Raw genomic sequence first — 18038 nt, 5'->3', positions numbered from 1 at the left:
TCCCCCTTCCTCTCCCTCCTCTCCCTCCGTAGGCCTGGCAATTGCGCCGGCACCCCGTCCATGGAGAGGTACAAGGTATCCAATGAGTTCCCTGACGACACGCTCAACTTCATCAAGATGCATCCACTGATGGACGAGGCAGTGCCCTCCATCGCCAACAGGCCCTGGTTCCTCAAGACTATGGTCCGGTAAGTATCACACACTCCAAAGGCTTCAGCCCAGGACAAGAATTACTCTCATTAAAACACAGTGGCACAACACACACCAGCCGCTGACCTATTTTCTCTGTAGCAGAGGAAACTCTGATCTACACTTTACTATCTCTCTCCCAGAGTGGCCGTGTGGTGATGACAGAGTAAACAATTTGAGTTCTCATAGATGTTGGTGTTTTAGTTTCAAGTCCATTCTAAGCCCTTATTAAGAGGATGATCTCGTGCAAATTGTCTGTTTGAATCCTCTGAGGATCTTTCAAAGAGAGACTACTGGAGTAAAAAGTTTTTTTGTTTGTGGTTGATTCTTCTACGGAGTTTCTGGAGTTGGGCCCATTTCCCCAAAAGCTGATGCCGTTTGATCATAAAGGTCTGTCTGGCTTTTACAGCTACACTACACAGAGACATTTCAGCCAGCCTCTTGGGGGGGGGGATACGACAGCGCACCCCAATCCCATCGGCAAGGCGGAACTAGCTGACAGCATTTGGGGAAAGTAAAAAAAAAAAAACAGGATTCTAGCTTTTAATTTGGTCCTGCTTCTGAATCGCAGCTGCTTAAGATGTAAGGTCAGGATTGCTTGCCAGACCCTTGACAGGCCTCAGCGGCAGCAGCATCACTTTAAAAAACGAGCTACATGAAGAATTCTTCACAGTTTTTTTACAAATGATTTGCATCGTATCACATCTTGCTTGCTGCTTCGCTGAGGTCTGACCTACATACCGAGCTGGCGGTAGGCAGAATACGAGCGGCTTTCATCAAGGTTATCCCCTACAACTCTCACTGTTCATTAGTGCGCCGTATCATACAACCGTATTATGAATAACACGTTGTATCTGTCTTTACATAATCAGCAGTCGGACCATTTCATTTGATTTGCGATGACACCGCAGCGAGCAGAGCCTCGCGTGCCAGTCAGAGGCAGGAGTTAAAAGCCTTATGTAAGCTCAAGAAGCATCATGAAGAGGAGTGGGGCCTTTTTACGATGTTTATCTGTCACGGTCTCGACGTACTTTAATACCATTCTTGAGCTGAAGTCAACTGGAAACAAAATCAGTAAAATGGTTTTAAACCTTGTTACGCCCCGTAGAGGACACCCCAATATCCGGCAAGAGCTCTCGCTGCAAATTTAAAAAAAGCTTGTCTGTCCTGAGACTTGCTGTTGCTGCGGTGGAGGCCTCAGCTGGCTGGGCACAGTGAATCAACTGGAGGGGGGGGGGGGCACTCTTGAGATTTTTATTATCCTGAATAGGAGCGACGGTGAATGTCTTAGTCCTTGAGATTGTATTATTTCGCTGAGATCAAATCCCATTGACACAGTCCTTGGAGCTTCTGTTATGCTTGAATAGATCCAGACCACAACAGACCTTCAGATTACTGTTATTTTTGATTAGATGAGGCCGGTGTCCCACGGAGCGTTTTAAGGGATATTTCAAGAAAAAAACCAAAGGGTAGAAGGGATAAGAGGTTGTGCTGTGTTGTTTTAATGGGCTCAGTGAGGTTCAATTTACACTCATCGCATCCAAAAACAAATTCTGGACCTTTTCACAAAGAGAACAGTCAGTAAACAGTTAACGAGGGTGAAAGTGAACCTTCCTAGATTTCCCGATAAGCTCTCCTCTTTAATCTTTAAATCCCATCTCCTTCAGTTAAAAAAATCACCAACATATGCATTTGCATGAAACACACTTATCTGCAGATACTAGACACTAGTTGAGGGATAGATGTCGGCATCTGGGATGCAATAAAATCAATGGTAAAAAGGAAATAGCCTCAAGAGGTGTTTCTTGAAACCTGTTCTTGTTATCTGATCACAAATAACACCCACGAGCGCAACAGGGCTCCGATCCAGAACACGCTGACTGGCAGGTGTCTAATTTGCTAACTTGAATCTGCTTGGTATGTTATTTATTACATTTTTTTAAGAATGATGAAATGAAAATTGAGTTTTTAATCCACCTGGTTCTGATCACCAGCTGTCACAAAGTAGAGCTCACATCTGTCGCTGTTAGGAACGACCTGACATGCCCTCTGGCAGCGTGATTGAGTTTCTATTGAAACAAAAATCAATTAATAAGATTATTAAGGCTTTGTAATCTCCCGCTGCTCCTTATTCTCTTTCAGACGTCTGTCGTGAATGACGGAAGGCAGATCAATTGATTGATTGATTATATCATTATTATTTGGGCATATTTTTAGGTGTTTTTATTTTTATTTTTTATTTTAGTCGCAAGTATGTTTTATTTTTAAGAATGCTAATTCAGTGCTGAATGTGGTCCAGAAGAAAGAGCCGTTTTAAACATGAACATTCAATCCCGACTGGTGTTCTTCATCAACTGACTGATCGGTTGGCTGATTGCTTGGTGTTGCTTCTCTCAGGTATCGTCTGACACGCATCGTGGTGGACAATGAAGCGGGCCCCCATAGGAACCAGACGGTGGTCTTCCTGGGATCTGAGAAAGGCATCATCGTCAAGTTCCTGGCCAACATGGACAGCGGCTTCCTAAACGACAGCGTGTTTCTGGAGGAGCTCAACGTCTACAACCCGGACAAGTACGTCGCCCTGGGTCTACGTGTGTGTGTGTGTGTGTGTGTGGATATAAATAGAGGGAACACATGGATACTGTTGCTACAAACAAAGGAAGGCTGGCTATTGCATATGTGTGTGTTTTCGAGTGTGTGATTTTGTTTCCAACCATCTCGAGACTCGGCCAAAGCCACCAACCCACCAGCTCCATCAGTACCAGTCAGCTCCCCCGACCCAGGCTATGTAGTGAGGCCAGCCAGCCAGATGGCTACTCTATCATTTAAAAGAGTTTTATCAGGTTACACTCTGCCCGACCACAGCGACTAAATTAAAGACGTAGACCCTAAGGCCCTGGATAACGCAGCGCTGTGGTTCCCGACCTCAGCGGAGCCCAGCTCCTCCAAAACGTTTGGCTGATTAAAGGAAACGAGCCAACACACACACACACACACACACACACACACACACACACACACACCGAGGTCTGTGTTTGTCTTCAGAGCCAGCCTCGAATCTCTTGCTAAAACGTTACGCTGCTGTAGGTGCATGTACACGGACGGCAAGCTAGTCGAGGAGCGTGTGCAAGCTGGGCCCGCTGGGGTGAGCGAGTTAAGCATTGTCGTGTACTTGAGGTAGAAGCGAATAAGGGTAAAATCAGGCGCAGCGTGACCCTTGCCAAAGCAAATATTTAGTTGAGGGGTAATGGATGAAGGGGGAACAAGTGGCGGCACAAGCGGAGGAGGGGAGAAAAGAGCAGGGGAGAGAGGCCCGGGAGAGGAGAGATTGAAAGAAGCGCAGCGGAGGATCCGTTATTGTGTTAGACAGCCGAGGAGAAGGAGAAGAGGGGAAGGAGAGCGAGGACTTGACGGGAGGGCTTTCAAGGTTACCACTGTTTGTTACCCGACATGCTGCGGCCATGTGATGAGCCGTACGGAGGGGATAAAGGGCAGGCCCTGCCCTCTCTCCTCTCCCGCAGCTGTGTCTCCTTTCCTGCCTCCTCCCTGTGTCTCCTCTTCTGTCTGTGTAGCCGGGGCCGAGCGTCCGTCGGCCACCAGCCATCTGGCTTTAGTCGCATACAGTAAGTGACTTTGCCCGCCTGCCTGCCTGGCCCGATTGTCGTGCATTACCCAGTGTAGATGGACTCTAAAGCTCTAATTGAGAGCGTTAATGCGGGACGAGAGCACGACGAAGGGGAGATTAAATCCCAGGAGCTGGATGGCGGGATGGAGAGAGGGAGTGGATGGAGAGAAGGGATGGAAAGCTCGACACGCCCAGAGGGATTAGAGTGTGTGCTCCTAAGGGGGCGAGCAGACAAAAGAAGACTGGCAGGGATGGAGGAATGGTGGAGTGGGGAGAGGGAGGGGTTGTGTTAGTGGGTTTTACAGTTAAGTGCAGTGTTATCGCTGACTGCTCACTGTGCCCATCTGTCTGTTTATCCTTTGAATCTGTATCACCCTTTTCTTTATCTCTCTTTATCTCCCACTCTGTTGCTGACCCCTGTGTTCTGGAGTCCAGCTTTATCTCTGTTCTCCCTGACCTCGCGGTTTGTCTTTCTGCCGCATCTTAATCTTCCTCTCTTTTTTTTATCTCTTTAAATGAACTGTTAAATCTCATTCTATGGAATTACACATCTCTCCTTGCCTAGTTTTTAAATAACCAGACAGTTGAAGGAAAGCCAGAATAACCCATGTTCCATCCTCTCCTCCGTCTCCTAGGTGCAGCATAGACGGCGTGGAGGACAAGCGCATTGTCGGCATGCAGATCGACAGCAAGAGTCACGCTTTGTGGGTCGCTTTCACCTCCTGTGTGGTTAAGGTGCCGCTGTCTCGCTGTGAAAGACACGGGAGATGCAAGAAGTGAGTTTGGTGTTTGCACATGAAAGCGTTCTTTCAACAAACTCCAGTTTACAATATGATGAGGGGCTGATTGTGTGTCCGTGTGTCTCACCTAGGTCTTGTATAGCCGCCAGAGACCCGTACTGTGGTTGGGTGTCAGAAGGAGCCTGCAAACAGGTGGTTGGTAACACAAAGTAAGTAACATGTTAGTTAATGCATTCACTGTATCATCTTTTTTTAATGGGCAGAGACACGTTCACAAAGCACAGGTGCGAATAATAAAATGCGCTGAATGATTTGTTTTCATTTACAAAAACAAAGTTGCAGTAATTAAAACTGTGAGCCTCATCATCAAGCTGTAGTGTTGTTTTAATTGCGGAGGAGACTCTATTGCTTCTATATTTAGGAACATCGAGTATTTCATTATGAGAGAATGTACACATGGGAATTTACAGTATAGACAAAATACTTCTGTGTCTCCTGCAATTCCTTAGACATCTGTAGAATTAAGTCAGTTTTAGTTTATGTGACTTCTAAGGTCAATGTTGTTCCTCCCTGCGTTCATAGTGATCCTCCTTTACAGTTACAATACAGTACAACATTGCATTAGTTACATAGCTAAGTAATCGACCCCTCACTAAGTCCCGCCCTTCAAGCACAGACTAGCCAATCATAGCGTAGCATCAGCCGGCTCTATTCAGCTCCGCTCCATTGAATCTCATGCACTGGTTTCAGATTTCCTTCATTTTGGCTTCAGGCTGGTTTTGTGGATTTGGAGCTAGTCATGGTTAAACGTTGTGCTAGCACACCATTAACTAGCGTTAGCACTTTTATAGCTAGTGAAAGTGTTCTGAATGTCTACACATGCTTTTGCTCTTTAATGATTGCAACAGTGAATAAAGACCTTCCCGGCTTTACCGGAAAGGAAGTGTTGTTCCCTCTGTCTCGATCGGTCAGGTGATGTGGTGGTTGACTTTTACACTGAGATCTGAAGGCTTTGACTTCTATCTTTTTAACCCGTTATCGCTGCTAAATCAGTTTGATATCCTGGATATATCCTTCACACCCATATTGGAGATGTCTGCTTCTCTCTGAAATTGACTTTCCAAAAATGAGATAACTTTTATTCAGGGAGTGCGGTTAGTGACAGTGTGGGCTCCATGGTAGCTCTGACAGCTTGATGGAGTCGCAGCAGTGGGCGGGGCTTAGGGAAGGGTCAATTACTGATGCTGGGGATTTTGTAAAAAGCCTGACATATGTGTTTTGCAAACAGCTTTTAGAAAGCAGTACCCCACCTTCTCTGTCACGCCCGGTGGCATTCCTCTCTCGATTTGTCGTGTCTGTGATCTTTCTAATTTTATGGTGTGTAAGTGCAATTTCCTTCAGCTGAAAGCGCTATTGGAAGGATGAATGGAAGGAAAGTGTTGTTTGCCCCAGGCTCGGGGTTGGGTACGTCGGGTTTGGTAAAGCTCGATGGTCGCGGTAACTATAATTTGTGGCTGTAGTTATGACACAGAAGCAGATTACGCTTTCTGAACAAACAGCATATGGAGTTTTGTGGTGGGAAAAAACATTTTACAGATGAAGTCATAACAAAAGGACCAGTGCTCCAGTGGCTATTTGAAGTTGAATGAATTTGATCCCCCCCTCCCTTCCGCAAAATGATTGGTCTGGCACGCCAATACGCCAAAGGCACAAGTACACACTCGTCCTCAAAAAAACACACACGGAGAGCTATCCTATTATTATTCCGTAAAGCTGTAGCGGACTGATTGAGTTTCCACTTTGGAGCTGAAGCCGACACAGAGGCATTAAAAGGGCAAATGACCTCCCTCCTTTACTGTACAATATTTCTAAGTGAGAGGGGGGGATTAGGCCTGGTAGGATCTGTTGGTCCGTAGTGAGCTATTCATTTGCCAGGCTTCACAGGAGGAATAAAACGAGGGAGGGAAGTCAGAGGCATTTTGGTGCTAAATAACAAGGTTTGCTCACAGAAACAGAGACTCACCTTTCTTCTACTTCAGCCTCACTTTTTCTTTTCCTCATTAAAATCAGCATCCCTTCCCGTTTCCTTACATGTTCCTCTATTTGTCTGCCTAACCAGCAGCCTATCCATCGTCTTACCTGCCCGTCCCTGTCCGTGTCTCTATTTCATCCATCCTTCTTCTTCTTCTTCTTCTTCTTCTTCTTCTATCTTTCCTCTGACATATTCTTTCCCTCGTGCACGCCTCCCCTCTTCTCTTCTTCCATCTGGCCTCGGCGCGAGTGTGCCAGCGTTCTCATGTGGAGTTATGCCTCTCATACCTACCGCCCATATACAGCTCGCACTCTGGCCTTATGCATATTATCGCATATAATTATGTGTGGTTGTCATTATGTAAACTAGGTGTACGAGTGTGTTTCACAGACAACAGAAGATCAGCATATTAAAAATCAGGTTAATTATTCAAGCCATTGTCTCAGCCACCGGCCCTGACCGTGCTCTAGATCAGTGCCGGGGTCTCTCACACTGATTAAATCTGCACACATACACCGACTCACAACCTGCTGAAACCCTGATGAGTAAAGTCTGAGTTCACTGCGAGTATTCTTTCCTGAATCAAAATGAATGGGCGACTTTGATGAAGCATTACGCATTCTTTACACTACAGTGTTACTCTGTACAGTGTATTAGGTCCCTCGTCGCCCATTCACTTCTGATATGAATAATGAATGATATTACGCCTGACCGGCATTTTGTCCCCTCAGTGCAACCACACGTCTCACATAATAATCACATCGGATGCAAGACGGTATAAAGTGCGTCCCTCGGCCGCCTCCAGTTATGTACTGTCCTGTTTGAATCTGATTAAAATATGCATCACGCGGTTGCGGCGGGGCCTTAACCCTGAGCTGAACCGTCTGTAGAGTCACATCTGAACACAATGCACCTCTGTTGCTATCATGCAGCCGCAACGGGACGTGAACCGCTTTAACTAAGAGTTCATACTATAGTTCACTCACTTTCACGTGCGCCAAGTAGGGCTCAGACCCCCGCAACTGTCGGGCGACTTATTCATTGTTAATTCATCTCGAGACCGATGGGATTTAAAACCGTGTGTCTTCATCTCAACAATGTCTCGCCAGAGTCTTTAACGTTATTAAAAAAACATGGAAACCATGACCGCGAGGTTGCCAGTGTTTTGGTGTTGTCAAAGAGGCCAAACAAGATTTCATGGAAGGGTGGCACGAGGAAGATCCGGCAGCTACCAGGAGAGCTTGGACGGCGTTTGAGCTCAGACAGGTCTGATTGTGCAACTCTGCGTCCGCTCTGTGATTATGATGATAAGCAAATCAGATAAGCAGATTAAATGTACCCCCAGATATCAAAAGAGGATGCTGTTATTGTTGCTGTTGTTGTTGTTTGTGTGGCTGTTATTGTGGCTGCTTTGGAAGGGTTATTAGTTATCAAGAGGGCAAAATGTACTATCTCCATCCCAATTAAGGCTCTGTGAAACTGGAGGGAAAGATGAATAGTAAACATGAATACACATGAAGGGTTTGAGAACAGAACAGCAGCAATTCAATTGTATTTTCCTCCTAAACTCTCCATGTCCTTGTTGTCAGGTTCACGCTCTCAAGTCTGATGGGGGGGGATAAGGGGTGGGTGATGCTGTTTTGGAAAAATCATTCTTCTTCATGCTATAATTGTGACCAGTGGAGGGTGAGGAAGATGAGAGGCCGGTGGACTGGCAGGAGGAGAAGGACTAGCAAGGGGGGGGGCGGAGGAGGACTGTGAAAAGCTGTCATGCGTGACTGTGATCCTGGTTGACAGTTGGTCCGCTCTGTTTCACAGATCTCCTTACTGCCTGCTTGGTGGTCTTTCAGGAAGAAAACAGGTCTCCGTGCAGATTGCATCAGAAAATAACATCTCCAAAACACTCTCGCTCTGCCCGCTCTTTCTCTTCCCTCTGTGTCATATGATGGCCCCCCCAAGCATGGTTCCCCCTCGCTGCCCTGCTCTTCGCCCATGTGATTGAGACTACAGCCTCATATCTCTACTGAGCCCAGATCATGTCAGCTGTTGAGAAACAGGAGAAAGAATATGAAAGTTGAAGTTCTCATGAAAAGTGAAGTTCTCTGTACATTTCCACCGTATTTCTTTATTTAGAGCAGGAGTTCTTTCTTACCAAGATCAATACCACTTTCATGTCTGTACAGTAAATGTGAAGCTGGAGCCAGCAGCAGATTAGCTTAGCTTAGCATAAAGACTGGAAACATGGGAAAACAGCTAGCCTGGCTCTGTCCTAAATCTGCCGAGCAGCGCCACAAATTAATACCTTATATCTCGTTTGTTTCTATTTACGGGTTTTCTTTTTGTGAAAAAGATTTCTTGGCTAGGACCTTGTTTGAGTCTCTGCTGGTTGCCTGGCAACTGCTCAGAGTCAGGTAGTAGTCCAGCACATAATTCCCTTTCACACTTTAGTTTTTTGTACGGGTTCAACAAACAAACTAAGATGTGTTGATTAGTGTTCTTCAGAGGTGCTGTAGGTAGATTGTGTCACCTTTGAACTGGGCCAGGTAGCTGTTTCCAGTCTTTGTGCTAAGCTAAGCTAACCGGCTGCTGGCGGTAGCTTCATATCTATCACATAAATGGTATCAATCTCATCTAACTCCAAGCAAGAACGTGAACGAGCATGTTTCCCGAAACGTTGAACCACTTCTTTAAGACCACACAACATAAGATGACAGTTCTTCTTACAGTCAAATTAAACATAAATCTATTTATATCGTCACTTCTGGCAATGAGTCTAGTGCCAGCTATGGATTTACAAGCCTGCCAGCATTCTTTATAACCGCTGATTTTAGGCCTCCAGGGCACCTGCAAGGTGTTCTTTGATTCTGTTCCAACAGGGCTTTCTGCAGCCCACACTGTGTGCAATATAGGGTACGCTGTGTTTGGGGCCGCTATTGTAGTGAGCTTTCCTATAGCTCGGTTACTTTGTTTAGGTGTGGCGAGCCTGCATGGCCTGGCCTGTTTTCCACCACTGACCATGATGTCTCTGTTCCCCGCAGATCAGCCTTTGAGCAGGACGTGGAGCATGGTAACACAGATGGCCTGGGAGACTGCCAAAGTAAGCAGGCCCTCTTCACTCTTATCTTTCCTCCTCTATTCTCCACCCCCCACCACCACCACCATTCCTCTCTTCTCTGTTAACTCAGTCTCCCTCTTCTCTCGGCCCTGCGTTTTCCTTCTTCGCTGCTGTCACCTTGTTCTCCCCCCGTCTGTTCCGCCCTCACAATCCTCTCTTTCAGCTTCTTCCATCCATCTGTCCCTTTTCGGCTCTCGTCCTCTTCTGTCCTCCCCCCCCGCTGCCTCTCTGGTCCCCCGGTCAATAGAGTGTTGTGTCCACTTGGGCAAAGAGTGGATCGCCTTTTTGCAATTGGCTACGAGAAACACAACACAAACATTCAGCGGCACCCGGGGAACAGGATCTGACTTGTGAGCCGTCAAACACAAGTCAGCCTTGAAAGCCTTGAAAGGCCTCTTTAACTCAATGTATATTTGATATTTTCATGTCCGGAATAACTGTTGGGATTCGTCGAATGTGATTTTATACTAAGCTGCTCAGTTTGCAAGACAAACTTTAGAACAATTTGACCTCAAATCGCTCATCTTAGTCCATTTCATCTCAATTTCGACTGTTTACTCAGAGTAAATGTAGGCGGCGCATTTTCCCTTCAATTTGATCAGTGTGTTTAGTCAAGGGAAGCCATAGCGTTGAACCTTCATTAGCTGTAGAGGCTATAGATCACCTCTGATTTAAAGTTTGGAGAATATCGAGCAGCCAGTCGATTCTGAATTACTTTAGAAGTCATGGCTTTTGATCATGTTAAAGCATAAGCTCTCTTTACTGCCAGCAATAACACATTTCCCCTCGTTTCTTTTCTCCTTCTTCCAGATACCTTTGTGGCGCTGAACGGTAAGTATTCCACATTTTACTGTAGAGGCAATCAAATAAAAGACAGGAGTTGCGTTTCACGTCCCCTGACTCTTTAGCTCCGGCCACACCCCTTCATCTAGTCGATCAATCATCCCCTCTCAGGGAAATGAAAACTCCTCCCACACGTGTAAAGACGGGTTATTAATGACTCATGCTTTTAACTGAATTCATTTCGTTCCTTCTTTTTCATAGACGTTCCCTCCAGTTACGAAGGTAATGAAACGAAGCACGTTCGGTGCATCTCACTTCCCGTAGTGTTTGCCCTCGTCCAGCCCCTTTTGGAGTTTAGAATAGAGGACGTAGAATTAGAAATTAGATTCTATTCCCATTCAAATTCTATTAGACCTCCGCTCCCTCCTTAATTGTTCCAACTCCTCTTTACCCCCTGTGCAACAGCATCGATTAGCCCTGACCTTTGCTTCTAATTGGATGAATCTGGTTGTTGGTGGTTTAAGACTTTGATGGTGCAGAAATGCCTCGGTGTGCACATTAAGCAGGACATGTGTGAACAGAAGGAGAGGGAGATTAGACTGGCCTGTTTAGAGTCGGGAAAGATCCGATGCGTTTCTGCCAACTGCCACCGAGCATGTGCAGTTGGCACCGACTCTCCGCTATAAAAAAAAAAAAAGAAGGCTAATGCAAACATGAGCAGACACACATTTTTGTGCTCCCGCAAAATACTCTGATACCCTAATCGCACACCGCAATATCACAATCACAGTGATGACGCGTTCATCGACCGAGTCGATTCGAAGAATGATAAACAGATGTGGTTAGCCTGAAGCGGAGCCGGTCGGTCTTATCCGGAGCACCCACACATCCACCTTATTTTTATGGTTTTCAGTAAATCTCTCTCACACTCACACCCATATCTCGCAGCTGCCAGATCAAACAGTCAGATCCATACAGAATGACAAGAATAGATATTTTAAAGTCCTTCCAGAAAGCCCAGCTCTCCCTCTCCCTCTCTCTCTCTCTCTCTCTCTCTCTCTCTCTCTCCCTCTTTCTCTCACCCCTGTGGCTGTACCCCCACTGTTCTCCTCCCTCCTTTTGGAGATCCAGGGTCAGAAAAAGGCATCTGTGTTGGTGTGCACCCCTATAGTGCTGAATATGCTCCCATAGGCTTGGCTGTGTGTCTTTCTACACACACACACACACACACACACACACACACACACAGACAACACCCCAAACAAAGTCTTAGCCATCACCCAAGCCCCTCCGTCTATCTGTCGGTGGTTGATATGGATTTGAAGATAAATAAATGCCCCCTCTTCATCCTCCTCTCCTCCACTCCCGACTAGACACCCTCGCCTCTCTTTTAATCTGTAGAAAGAGAGGGATGTGCATCCGTCGGCAGTATTTTTTATTTTTTTTCCTCCCTGATCCGCGGAGGAGCTCTGAGGCTCCGAGCTCTCTCTCTCTATGTGTGTCATCTGCCTGAATTGCACTTCCCCTGGCGGTGGGGGAATGAATTATAAAATAGGCCTGTCACACTAATCTCTCAGCCTTGGGCCAATAGTTAAATAAATCATTTTAATGATTGCCGTGGCACACGGAGGAGGAGGCTCCGGGTGGTGTTGTGCGTCGTCTACCAGCAGCCTCACCGACGTTAGCCCCCGTGAAATGCTCCTCCCCTCTTCAAACAGCATAAACACATATTGAAAAGGCACTCGCACATCTGCACACACGCACACAAAGACACACATTGCTGTCACCTCCTCCGTGGGGAGAGCTCCACAGAGGCTGTTGATAAAAGTGTTGTCAGTCTTCATCTAGGGTGGATTTTTTATTTTTTTTTGTATTCCATTATGTTAAATACAATATGTAGCTTGTGCAAAACTGTGTAGGGTGGCTTAATTGTTAGCATGTGGGATGGTAATGTGATTAGCATGGTTCAAAAATAATCAGTCAGACAAAGCGTATACGCACAAACTCTGCTTATGAAAGAAAATGAGACCAAAAAAAAAAGAGGGGGAGGGGCGGATGCAGGAAAACAAACATTGTGCGAGAGACGTTCGGCGATATACGGGGAGGAGATACAGTAGGTACGACCCGTCACCCACAGATGAAAGACACTTTGCTGCAATTGTCACTCTCAGGTGTTAGAGCACATCCTGCGCGTGCTATTCTGGTTGCCATCTCATCATCGGTGTAACTTCCCGGCAGCGTTATGATACCCTCTCCAACTGTTGGCCAGCAATTCGTTTAGTCGTTGAGGAATTTAATTACATGGAGGAGCCAAATCAGAGAAAATTCATTAACCGTTAACGACACATTTCTCCTGATTGATCTAGACTTGCTAAATAAAGATTACCGGCCGTGCAGGATACAAAACATTCGGGAGACATTTGGTTTCAAACGTAGAAACGTGGGTGTAAATGGGGAAATAGGCGGAGAGGGCGGAAGGAGGTGGAGAGATAGGAGACAAGGAGGGATGAGAGAGAAAGTTTACAATTATTCTCATTGCAGATAAATCTGCCAATTATTTTCCCAATTAATGATTTAGTCTATAAAAATCACAAGCACTTCTTTCCAGAGCCCAAGCTGTAGTCCAAAATAAAATATATATTATTCCGTTAAATGTCACATGAAACAAGGAAAAGCAGCAAATCTTGAGAAGCTGATGAAAATGATCAATTGTTTCAGTTTCAAAACAAACTTCATGCTAAATTGAAGAAGAATTGAAAAGTTAGGATCAGAGTGGCAAAACGCTTGACAAGAGGAGGAGCATGAACGGAGTTAGAAGCGCTGTGCAGCTGAAGAAAAAGTTTCAGGCAGACTTCTCGACGGGAGCGATGGAGAGAAACTTTGTCTGTCGTCCTTCATATCAAAGGTAGACACCCTATGGTGAATGTGGAGCAACGTGATTGTACTCTGCTCTGCTCTGACAGGCCCAAAGGAGCTCTGACACGTCAGTCAGAACAGGAGGGGGGAGAGTGAGAACGGCAGAGAGTGACAGGGAGAAAAGAAAAAAACCCTATCCTGAGAAACACACACACACACAATTGCTAATGAGTTACCCCGGGGTCACCAGGGAGAAACACTTTGTTGCATCGCACAGCCAAGCAGATGTCCTTACGTGTGTGTGTGTGTGTCTGTGTGTACGCTTCAAAGGAGGAATAGATGTGTGTGTGTGTGTGTGTGTGTGTGTGTGAGTGCAACCCTGCTGGCCTGTGCTCACAAGCACTGAAGCCTGTCCCCGTCTGCCTCGAGCGTCGGTTAACCTGTGTTGTGTCCGGCAGGCCACCACCACCGCCACCATCACCGCACCCTCTCCCTCCCCACCTCGGCCCTGCCCGAGGCTGCCGAGGGCCCCCTGGGGCGGGGCCGCATGGTGGAGCGGAAGGAACCCCCCATGAGCTCAGACAAAGGGGAGGACCCCTACGTAGCCGTGCCCTCTCAGACCCAGCCCGAAGCCAATGGTAAGCCTTGGAACACAACAGCGAGCAGTCAATTTGGTCCATTGTCACCTGTGGCAAGGGAGGGGGTGGGAGGAGGGGAGGTGTGGGGGAGGGTTGTGTAATTGAGATTTACGGCTGCCTGGCTGCTTCCAGCTGACGAGGTGTAGAGATGGTGGATCGCTTTCTCTCCAGGGAACAAATTGCCTCACACTGTGCACGTAAGCCCCCCCCCCCCCAAAAGAAACGTATGCAAACACACCTACGTCGCACGTTCAGACACATACACATTCTGCGCTCGTTAAGACCCATGTCTGCGCTCGTTAAGACCCATGCGTGCGCGCACACAGACAAACAGGCTCACTCGGCAGGATGGATTTATTATCAACGGGTCGTAATGTCCCACAGGAGATGTAATATCCACACCATTACACTCTCGGAAGAAAAAAAACGGTGATGTATTTATTTCCCGGAGAAGATGGCCCGGGCGCCGGCTCTGTCATGCTTTGTGACACAGTGACATGACATTGAACGCCCTTTTCCTCCCGTGTTAACAACCTGCCTAATGCCGCACCGCCTCAAGGACGATTCGCTGGATAGATGAGACTGAGGGAAAAGGAGAGGAAGGAAGGAGACTAGTGTAGAACGACACCCATCGGAGGGGAAAGTATGAAATGAAAAGAAAAAAAGGTCACCGCAGCATGTTTTGTCCCATAATACAACCTACTGCAGAACATGCAACATGTCCCTGCTACATTACCTCATGCTATTAGAGGCAAGATCACCATGAACTTGAAGAGATATTGATTGTTAATAATGGTGATTCATTCACAGTAGTGGCTTTCTATAAAGAAAGATACAGAGAGAAAGCCAGAGCAGCTAATGAGCTAAGAGATTTTGTTCAGGGAAGTTGCTGTGTGTCTTTTCATGCACAAAACCAGCCTCAGTTTGTGCATTCTCTCATTTATTAACATTACGTTTAATTCATAGCGCAGCCAAGTCGTCAGGAAATGATGTTGGCATTTTGCAGAAACCTACGGTGCCAACATTTTTTATGGTGACAGTTCTCTGCTTTGCACAACGTCAAGCATCCAATGTTCCCCCGAAAATATGTCATAAAACCACTGAACTTTCACAATGCCAGGGAGTCATTTGAGATCACTGTGAAATACCTTCAGAGCAGTGGTGCGTATCGACAGGTGTATCTTTTTTTTCGAACATCAGATTCCCACAGAAGTGATGCCACTCGAATTACACGAGAGGCACAAACCGGAGCTGGCCAAAAACACATACCGTCTCTCGTGATTACAAGCTCGACAATAAGGTGGTTCGGTTTGTCTCGGCACGCGCTCCGGCATCACCGGTGTATGGAATAAACAGAGGCAGTGAATGTCAGCTGGAAGCAGTAAGGCACAAGTGGGTAGATCCAAAAGCACAATGGTGGCAGAGACTTCAGACAGCATGCCTGCAGCCAGCATCACAACATGCTGTCGCTGCCCTTGTTGCCTTTACCTGAGCAGGTGTAATTCTAATCCATCCTCACAATTAATGGTGAGGTATGCTAGTATGTTTTTAAAAAGAAATGTTTTGTTGGGGGGGTGGGACACGCTCAGGTAACTGCAACAGGGCTTCACATTTCAAAACAATGCTTCCTGCTGTTTTTTTTCTGTACGATCATTATTATTATGATTTTTACGAGACACCTTTGCAGCTTGTTTCAGTATTTATCAGTTATATTTCAATTTCAGCTCAACTGTCTTTTCTTTGCCTTTTCTATATACGAGTCAGCTTTGATGAGATTCGTTTGATTTTCTTGTGTTGGTTCTTGATATTTTGCATGGCTTGGTCTGAGACTGTTTTTTTCCTTTTTTTTGCTATTTATATATTTGCCTTTTTCCTTCCCTTTGATTGCTTTGATGGTATTAAGCACAGTTTTGCCTCCATGCAGCTTAATGCTTTTCAGCATGGCAAATCGAGCACCACAGTGAACAGTATTCATTTCCCGCTCCACCCATCCTGCCTCCTCTTCCTTCCCGTCGCCCTCAGTTTTATTGGCTTCAGGTGTCAACTGTACTGTGAAAACTTAGCAAACTGCGTATGTGAAAAGTGGAAATGGAATCAATAAATGAGAAATGATTATGGAGACAGAAAAGGTCTTTTTAATGCCACGGAGATAAATTCATGCAGCGCATTTTACAGAAGCAATAAGGAATAAACATTTAACCATGCCATCAATCCCTCAAATGAAGTAAAAAAAAGTGTATGCTTGAGTGAAAACTTATTAGCTCACATCCAAAGTCGTTTGCAAGCTTGTTTGCAATTTAAAAGAAATTACAATTACTCCCCAACTTTTTTCATTTGCAGTTGAGACATTGTGGAATCTTATCTGCTAATGAATATTACAGTGCTGCCAATATGTATTAGCCCGACACCACCGTAGTAATTAGAAAATGCTGCAAAGTGATGAGTGTTCACACGCTGTGGATATTTTAGCACCCAACAGCATCATTATCCGGCATTCCAGTGGGACCATCGCGGTTGCCAGGTGGCCGCTTGTGTTTCACAGTACATTTGAGCTTGGTGTTTGTCTGTCTGTCTGGGCCTCATCTGTCTCCGTTATATTTTCCTCCACCCCTGTCCCCCGACCATACACCTCTCCCCTTTGCCTACCATCGCCCCAGACCCGCCACTTTTCCACCATCTGCTGCCATTGTGATCAGTCTCCCTTCCACAGGACCTCTCATCTGACTGGGAGGGCATGTTCCAAGGCTATACCTTACCTAGTGCAAATTAATTCCTGAAACCAATTTATGGAGCCCTCATCCCCCCTCCCCCCCTCTCTCTGTCTCTCTTCCTCCTCCATCTCTGCTCCTCCTCCTCCTCCTCCTCCTCCTCCTCCGTCTCACCCCTTGTAGTCTGTCTCTTCTCCAACTGGAGTCATATCTCTTCCCCTGTCTGCAGGAATGAATCCTAGCCCTGCCCCCCCCTGCTCTCTCTCAGTCTCTCTCCTGTGTTCTACCTCTCTCTCTCTGTCAGGATTGACTCCCCCACCCTCTTACATCACCCCCCCCAACCCGACCTGTAGCCACCGCTGTGTTGCTCCAATTTATGGGTTCATTACAGCAGCAATCCAGGGAAGAAGGAAAAGGGGAGAGGTGGAAGAGAAGAGGGATGGAGAGAGACAACAGGGGAAGAGACATGGGAAATGAGGGAAGGGGAGAAGGCGAGGGGGGGGGGGACATATGATAAAGATTTATTAAACATAACAACACAATAATGTAGTGGTGAAGGTTATAAGGGAGGGAGTGCATAGATAGGAGGTGGACAAACTGGCCGAAATTGAAGAAACAAGATGGAAGAAAGGGGAATAAGAGAGGATATGAAATGTAGAGAGATACGACGGTGTTTTTCTCTATCCTTCTGTCGTTTGTTTTCATACAGGGTCACAATTTTAACCCTGAACTGTCCACGTTTCTCAGCCAACTCAACTAACCTTCGGTGATGTAAAAATGTATACAATGTATGTACTCATCTATTTAGAAAGAAAACGCAGGTATACCGTTTTTTATCAAAACATAAAATGTTGCCACTGAACATATCAGCAAAACATCCCTTGATTGTGTTTTTCCTACAATATCTGCACCAAGTAACAAAAGCATAATCAAACCTTCGATGGTGTCATTTTAGGGCACTCAAAGCGCTTAGTTAAAGGTGCAATGCACATTAATATAGCAGCAAACAACTTGCTGAGTAAAGATATAGAGGAGTAATGTCTACCTGAGCAGAGGATGAAGTCACTCTCCCTCTGTGTGTGTTGTTACCCGAGCTTCTCCTTGAGTTGATGACATAGCCGGGGCCGGGTTAGGGTTAGTTTAGTGCACGTTGTGAGTGAGGCTGCGTTTCCACACTGCGCTCTGCGTCAACGCGGAAGCGTAGCACCAACCCCCTGGTTCCCCCTCATTTTAACACGGTTAGCTCTGTCAGCACTTTTACCTATTGTTTGCACTGTTAGCTGCGAGCCACTGGCTCAGCCGTCCGCATGTTGAGCGCCGTTTAGAGGCATCACAAATGCTCCCAATCCCAT

General features: G+C 46.2%; 1 protein-coding gene across 1 annotated transcript in view; it reads left to right on the top strand.

Moving 5' to 3' along the window:
- The window catches only part of sema6a (sema domain, transmembrane domain (TM), and cytoplasmic domain, (semaphorin) 6A), a gene marked incomplete at both ends in the record, with an annotated part of 55224 nt that overhangs the window by 29332 nt on the left and 7854 nt on the right, over nucleotides 1–18038 (top strand). The window contains 8 exons of the mRNA XM_079161828.1: nucleotides 33–188; nucleotides 2587–2760; nucleotides 4450–4590; nucleotides 4686–4763; nucleotides 9625–9683; nucleotides 10512–10532; nucleotides 10746–10766; nucleotides 13799–13978. Coding sequence (XP_079017954.1) covers nucleotides 33–188; nucleotides 2587–2760; nucleotides 4450–4590; nucleotides 4686–4763; nucleotides 9625–9683; nucleotides 10512–10532; nucleotides 10746–10766; nucleotides 13799–13978 — 830 coding nt within the window. The remainder of the gene's footprint in view (nucleotides 1–32; nucleotides 189–2586; nucleotides 2761–4449; nucleotides 4591–4685; nucleotides 4764–9624; nucleotides 9684–10511; nucleotides 10533–10745; nucleotides 10767–13798; nucleotides 13979–18038) is intronic.

The sequence above is a fragment of the Pholis gunnellus genome (genome assembly GCF_910591455.1).
Source record: "Pholis gunnellus genome assembly, chromosome: 6".
Lineage (NCBI taxonomy): Eukaryota > Metazoa > Chordata > Actinopteri > Perciformes > Pholidae > Pholis > Pholis gunnellus.
Note: the sequence above shows the minus strand (reverse complement) of the source record. Positions and strands in the feature narration are given on the sequence as shown.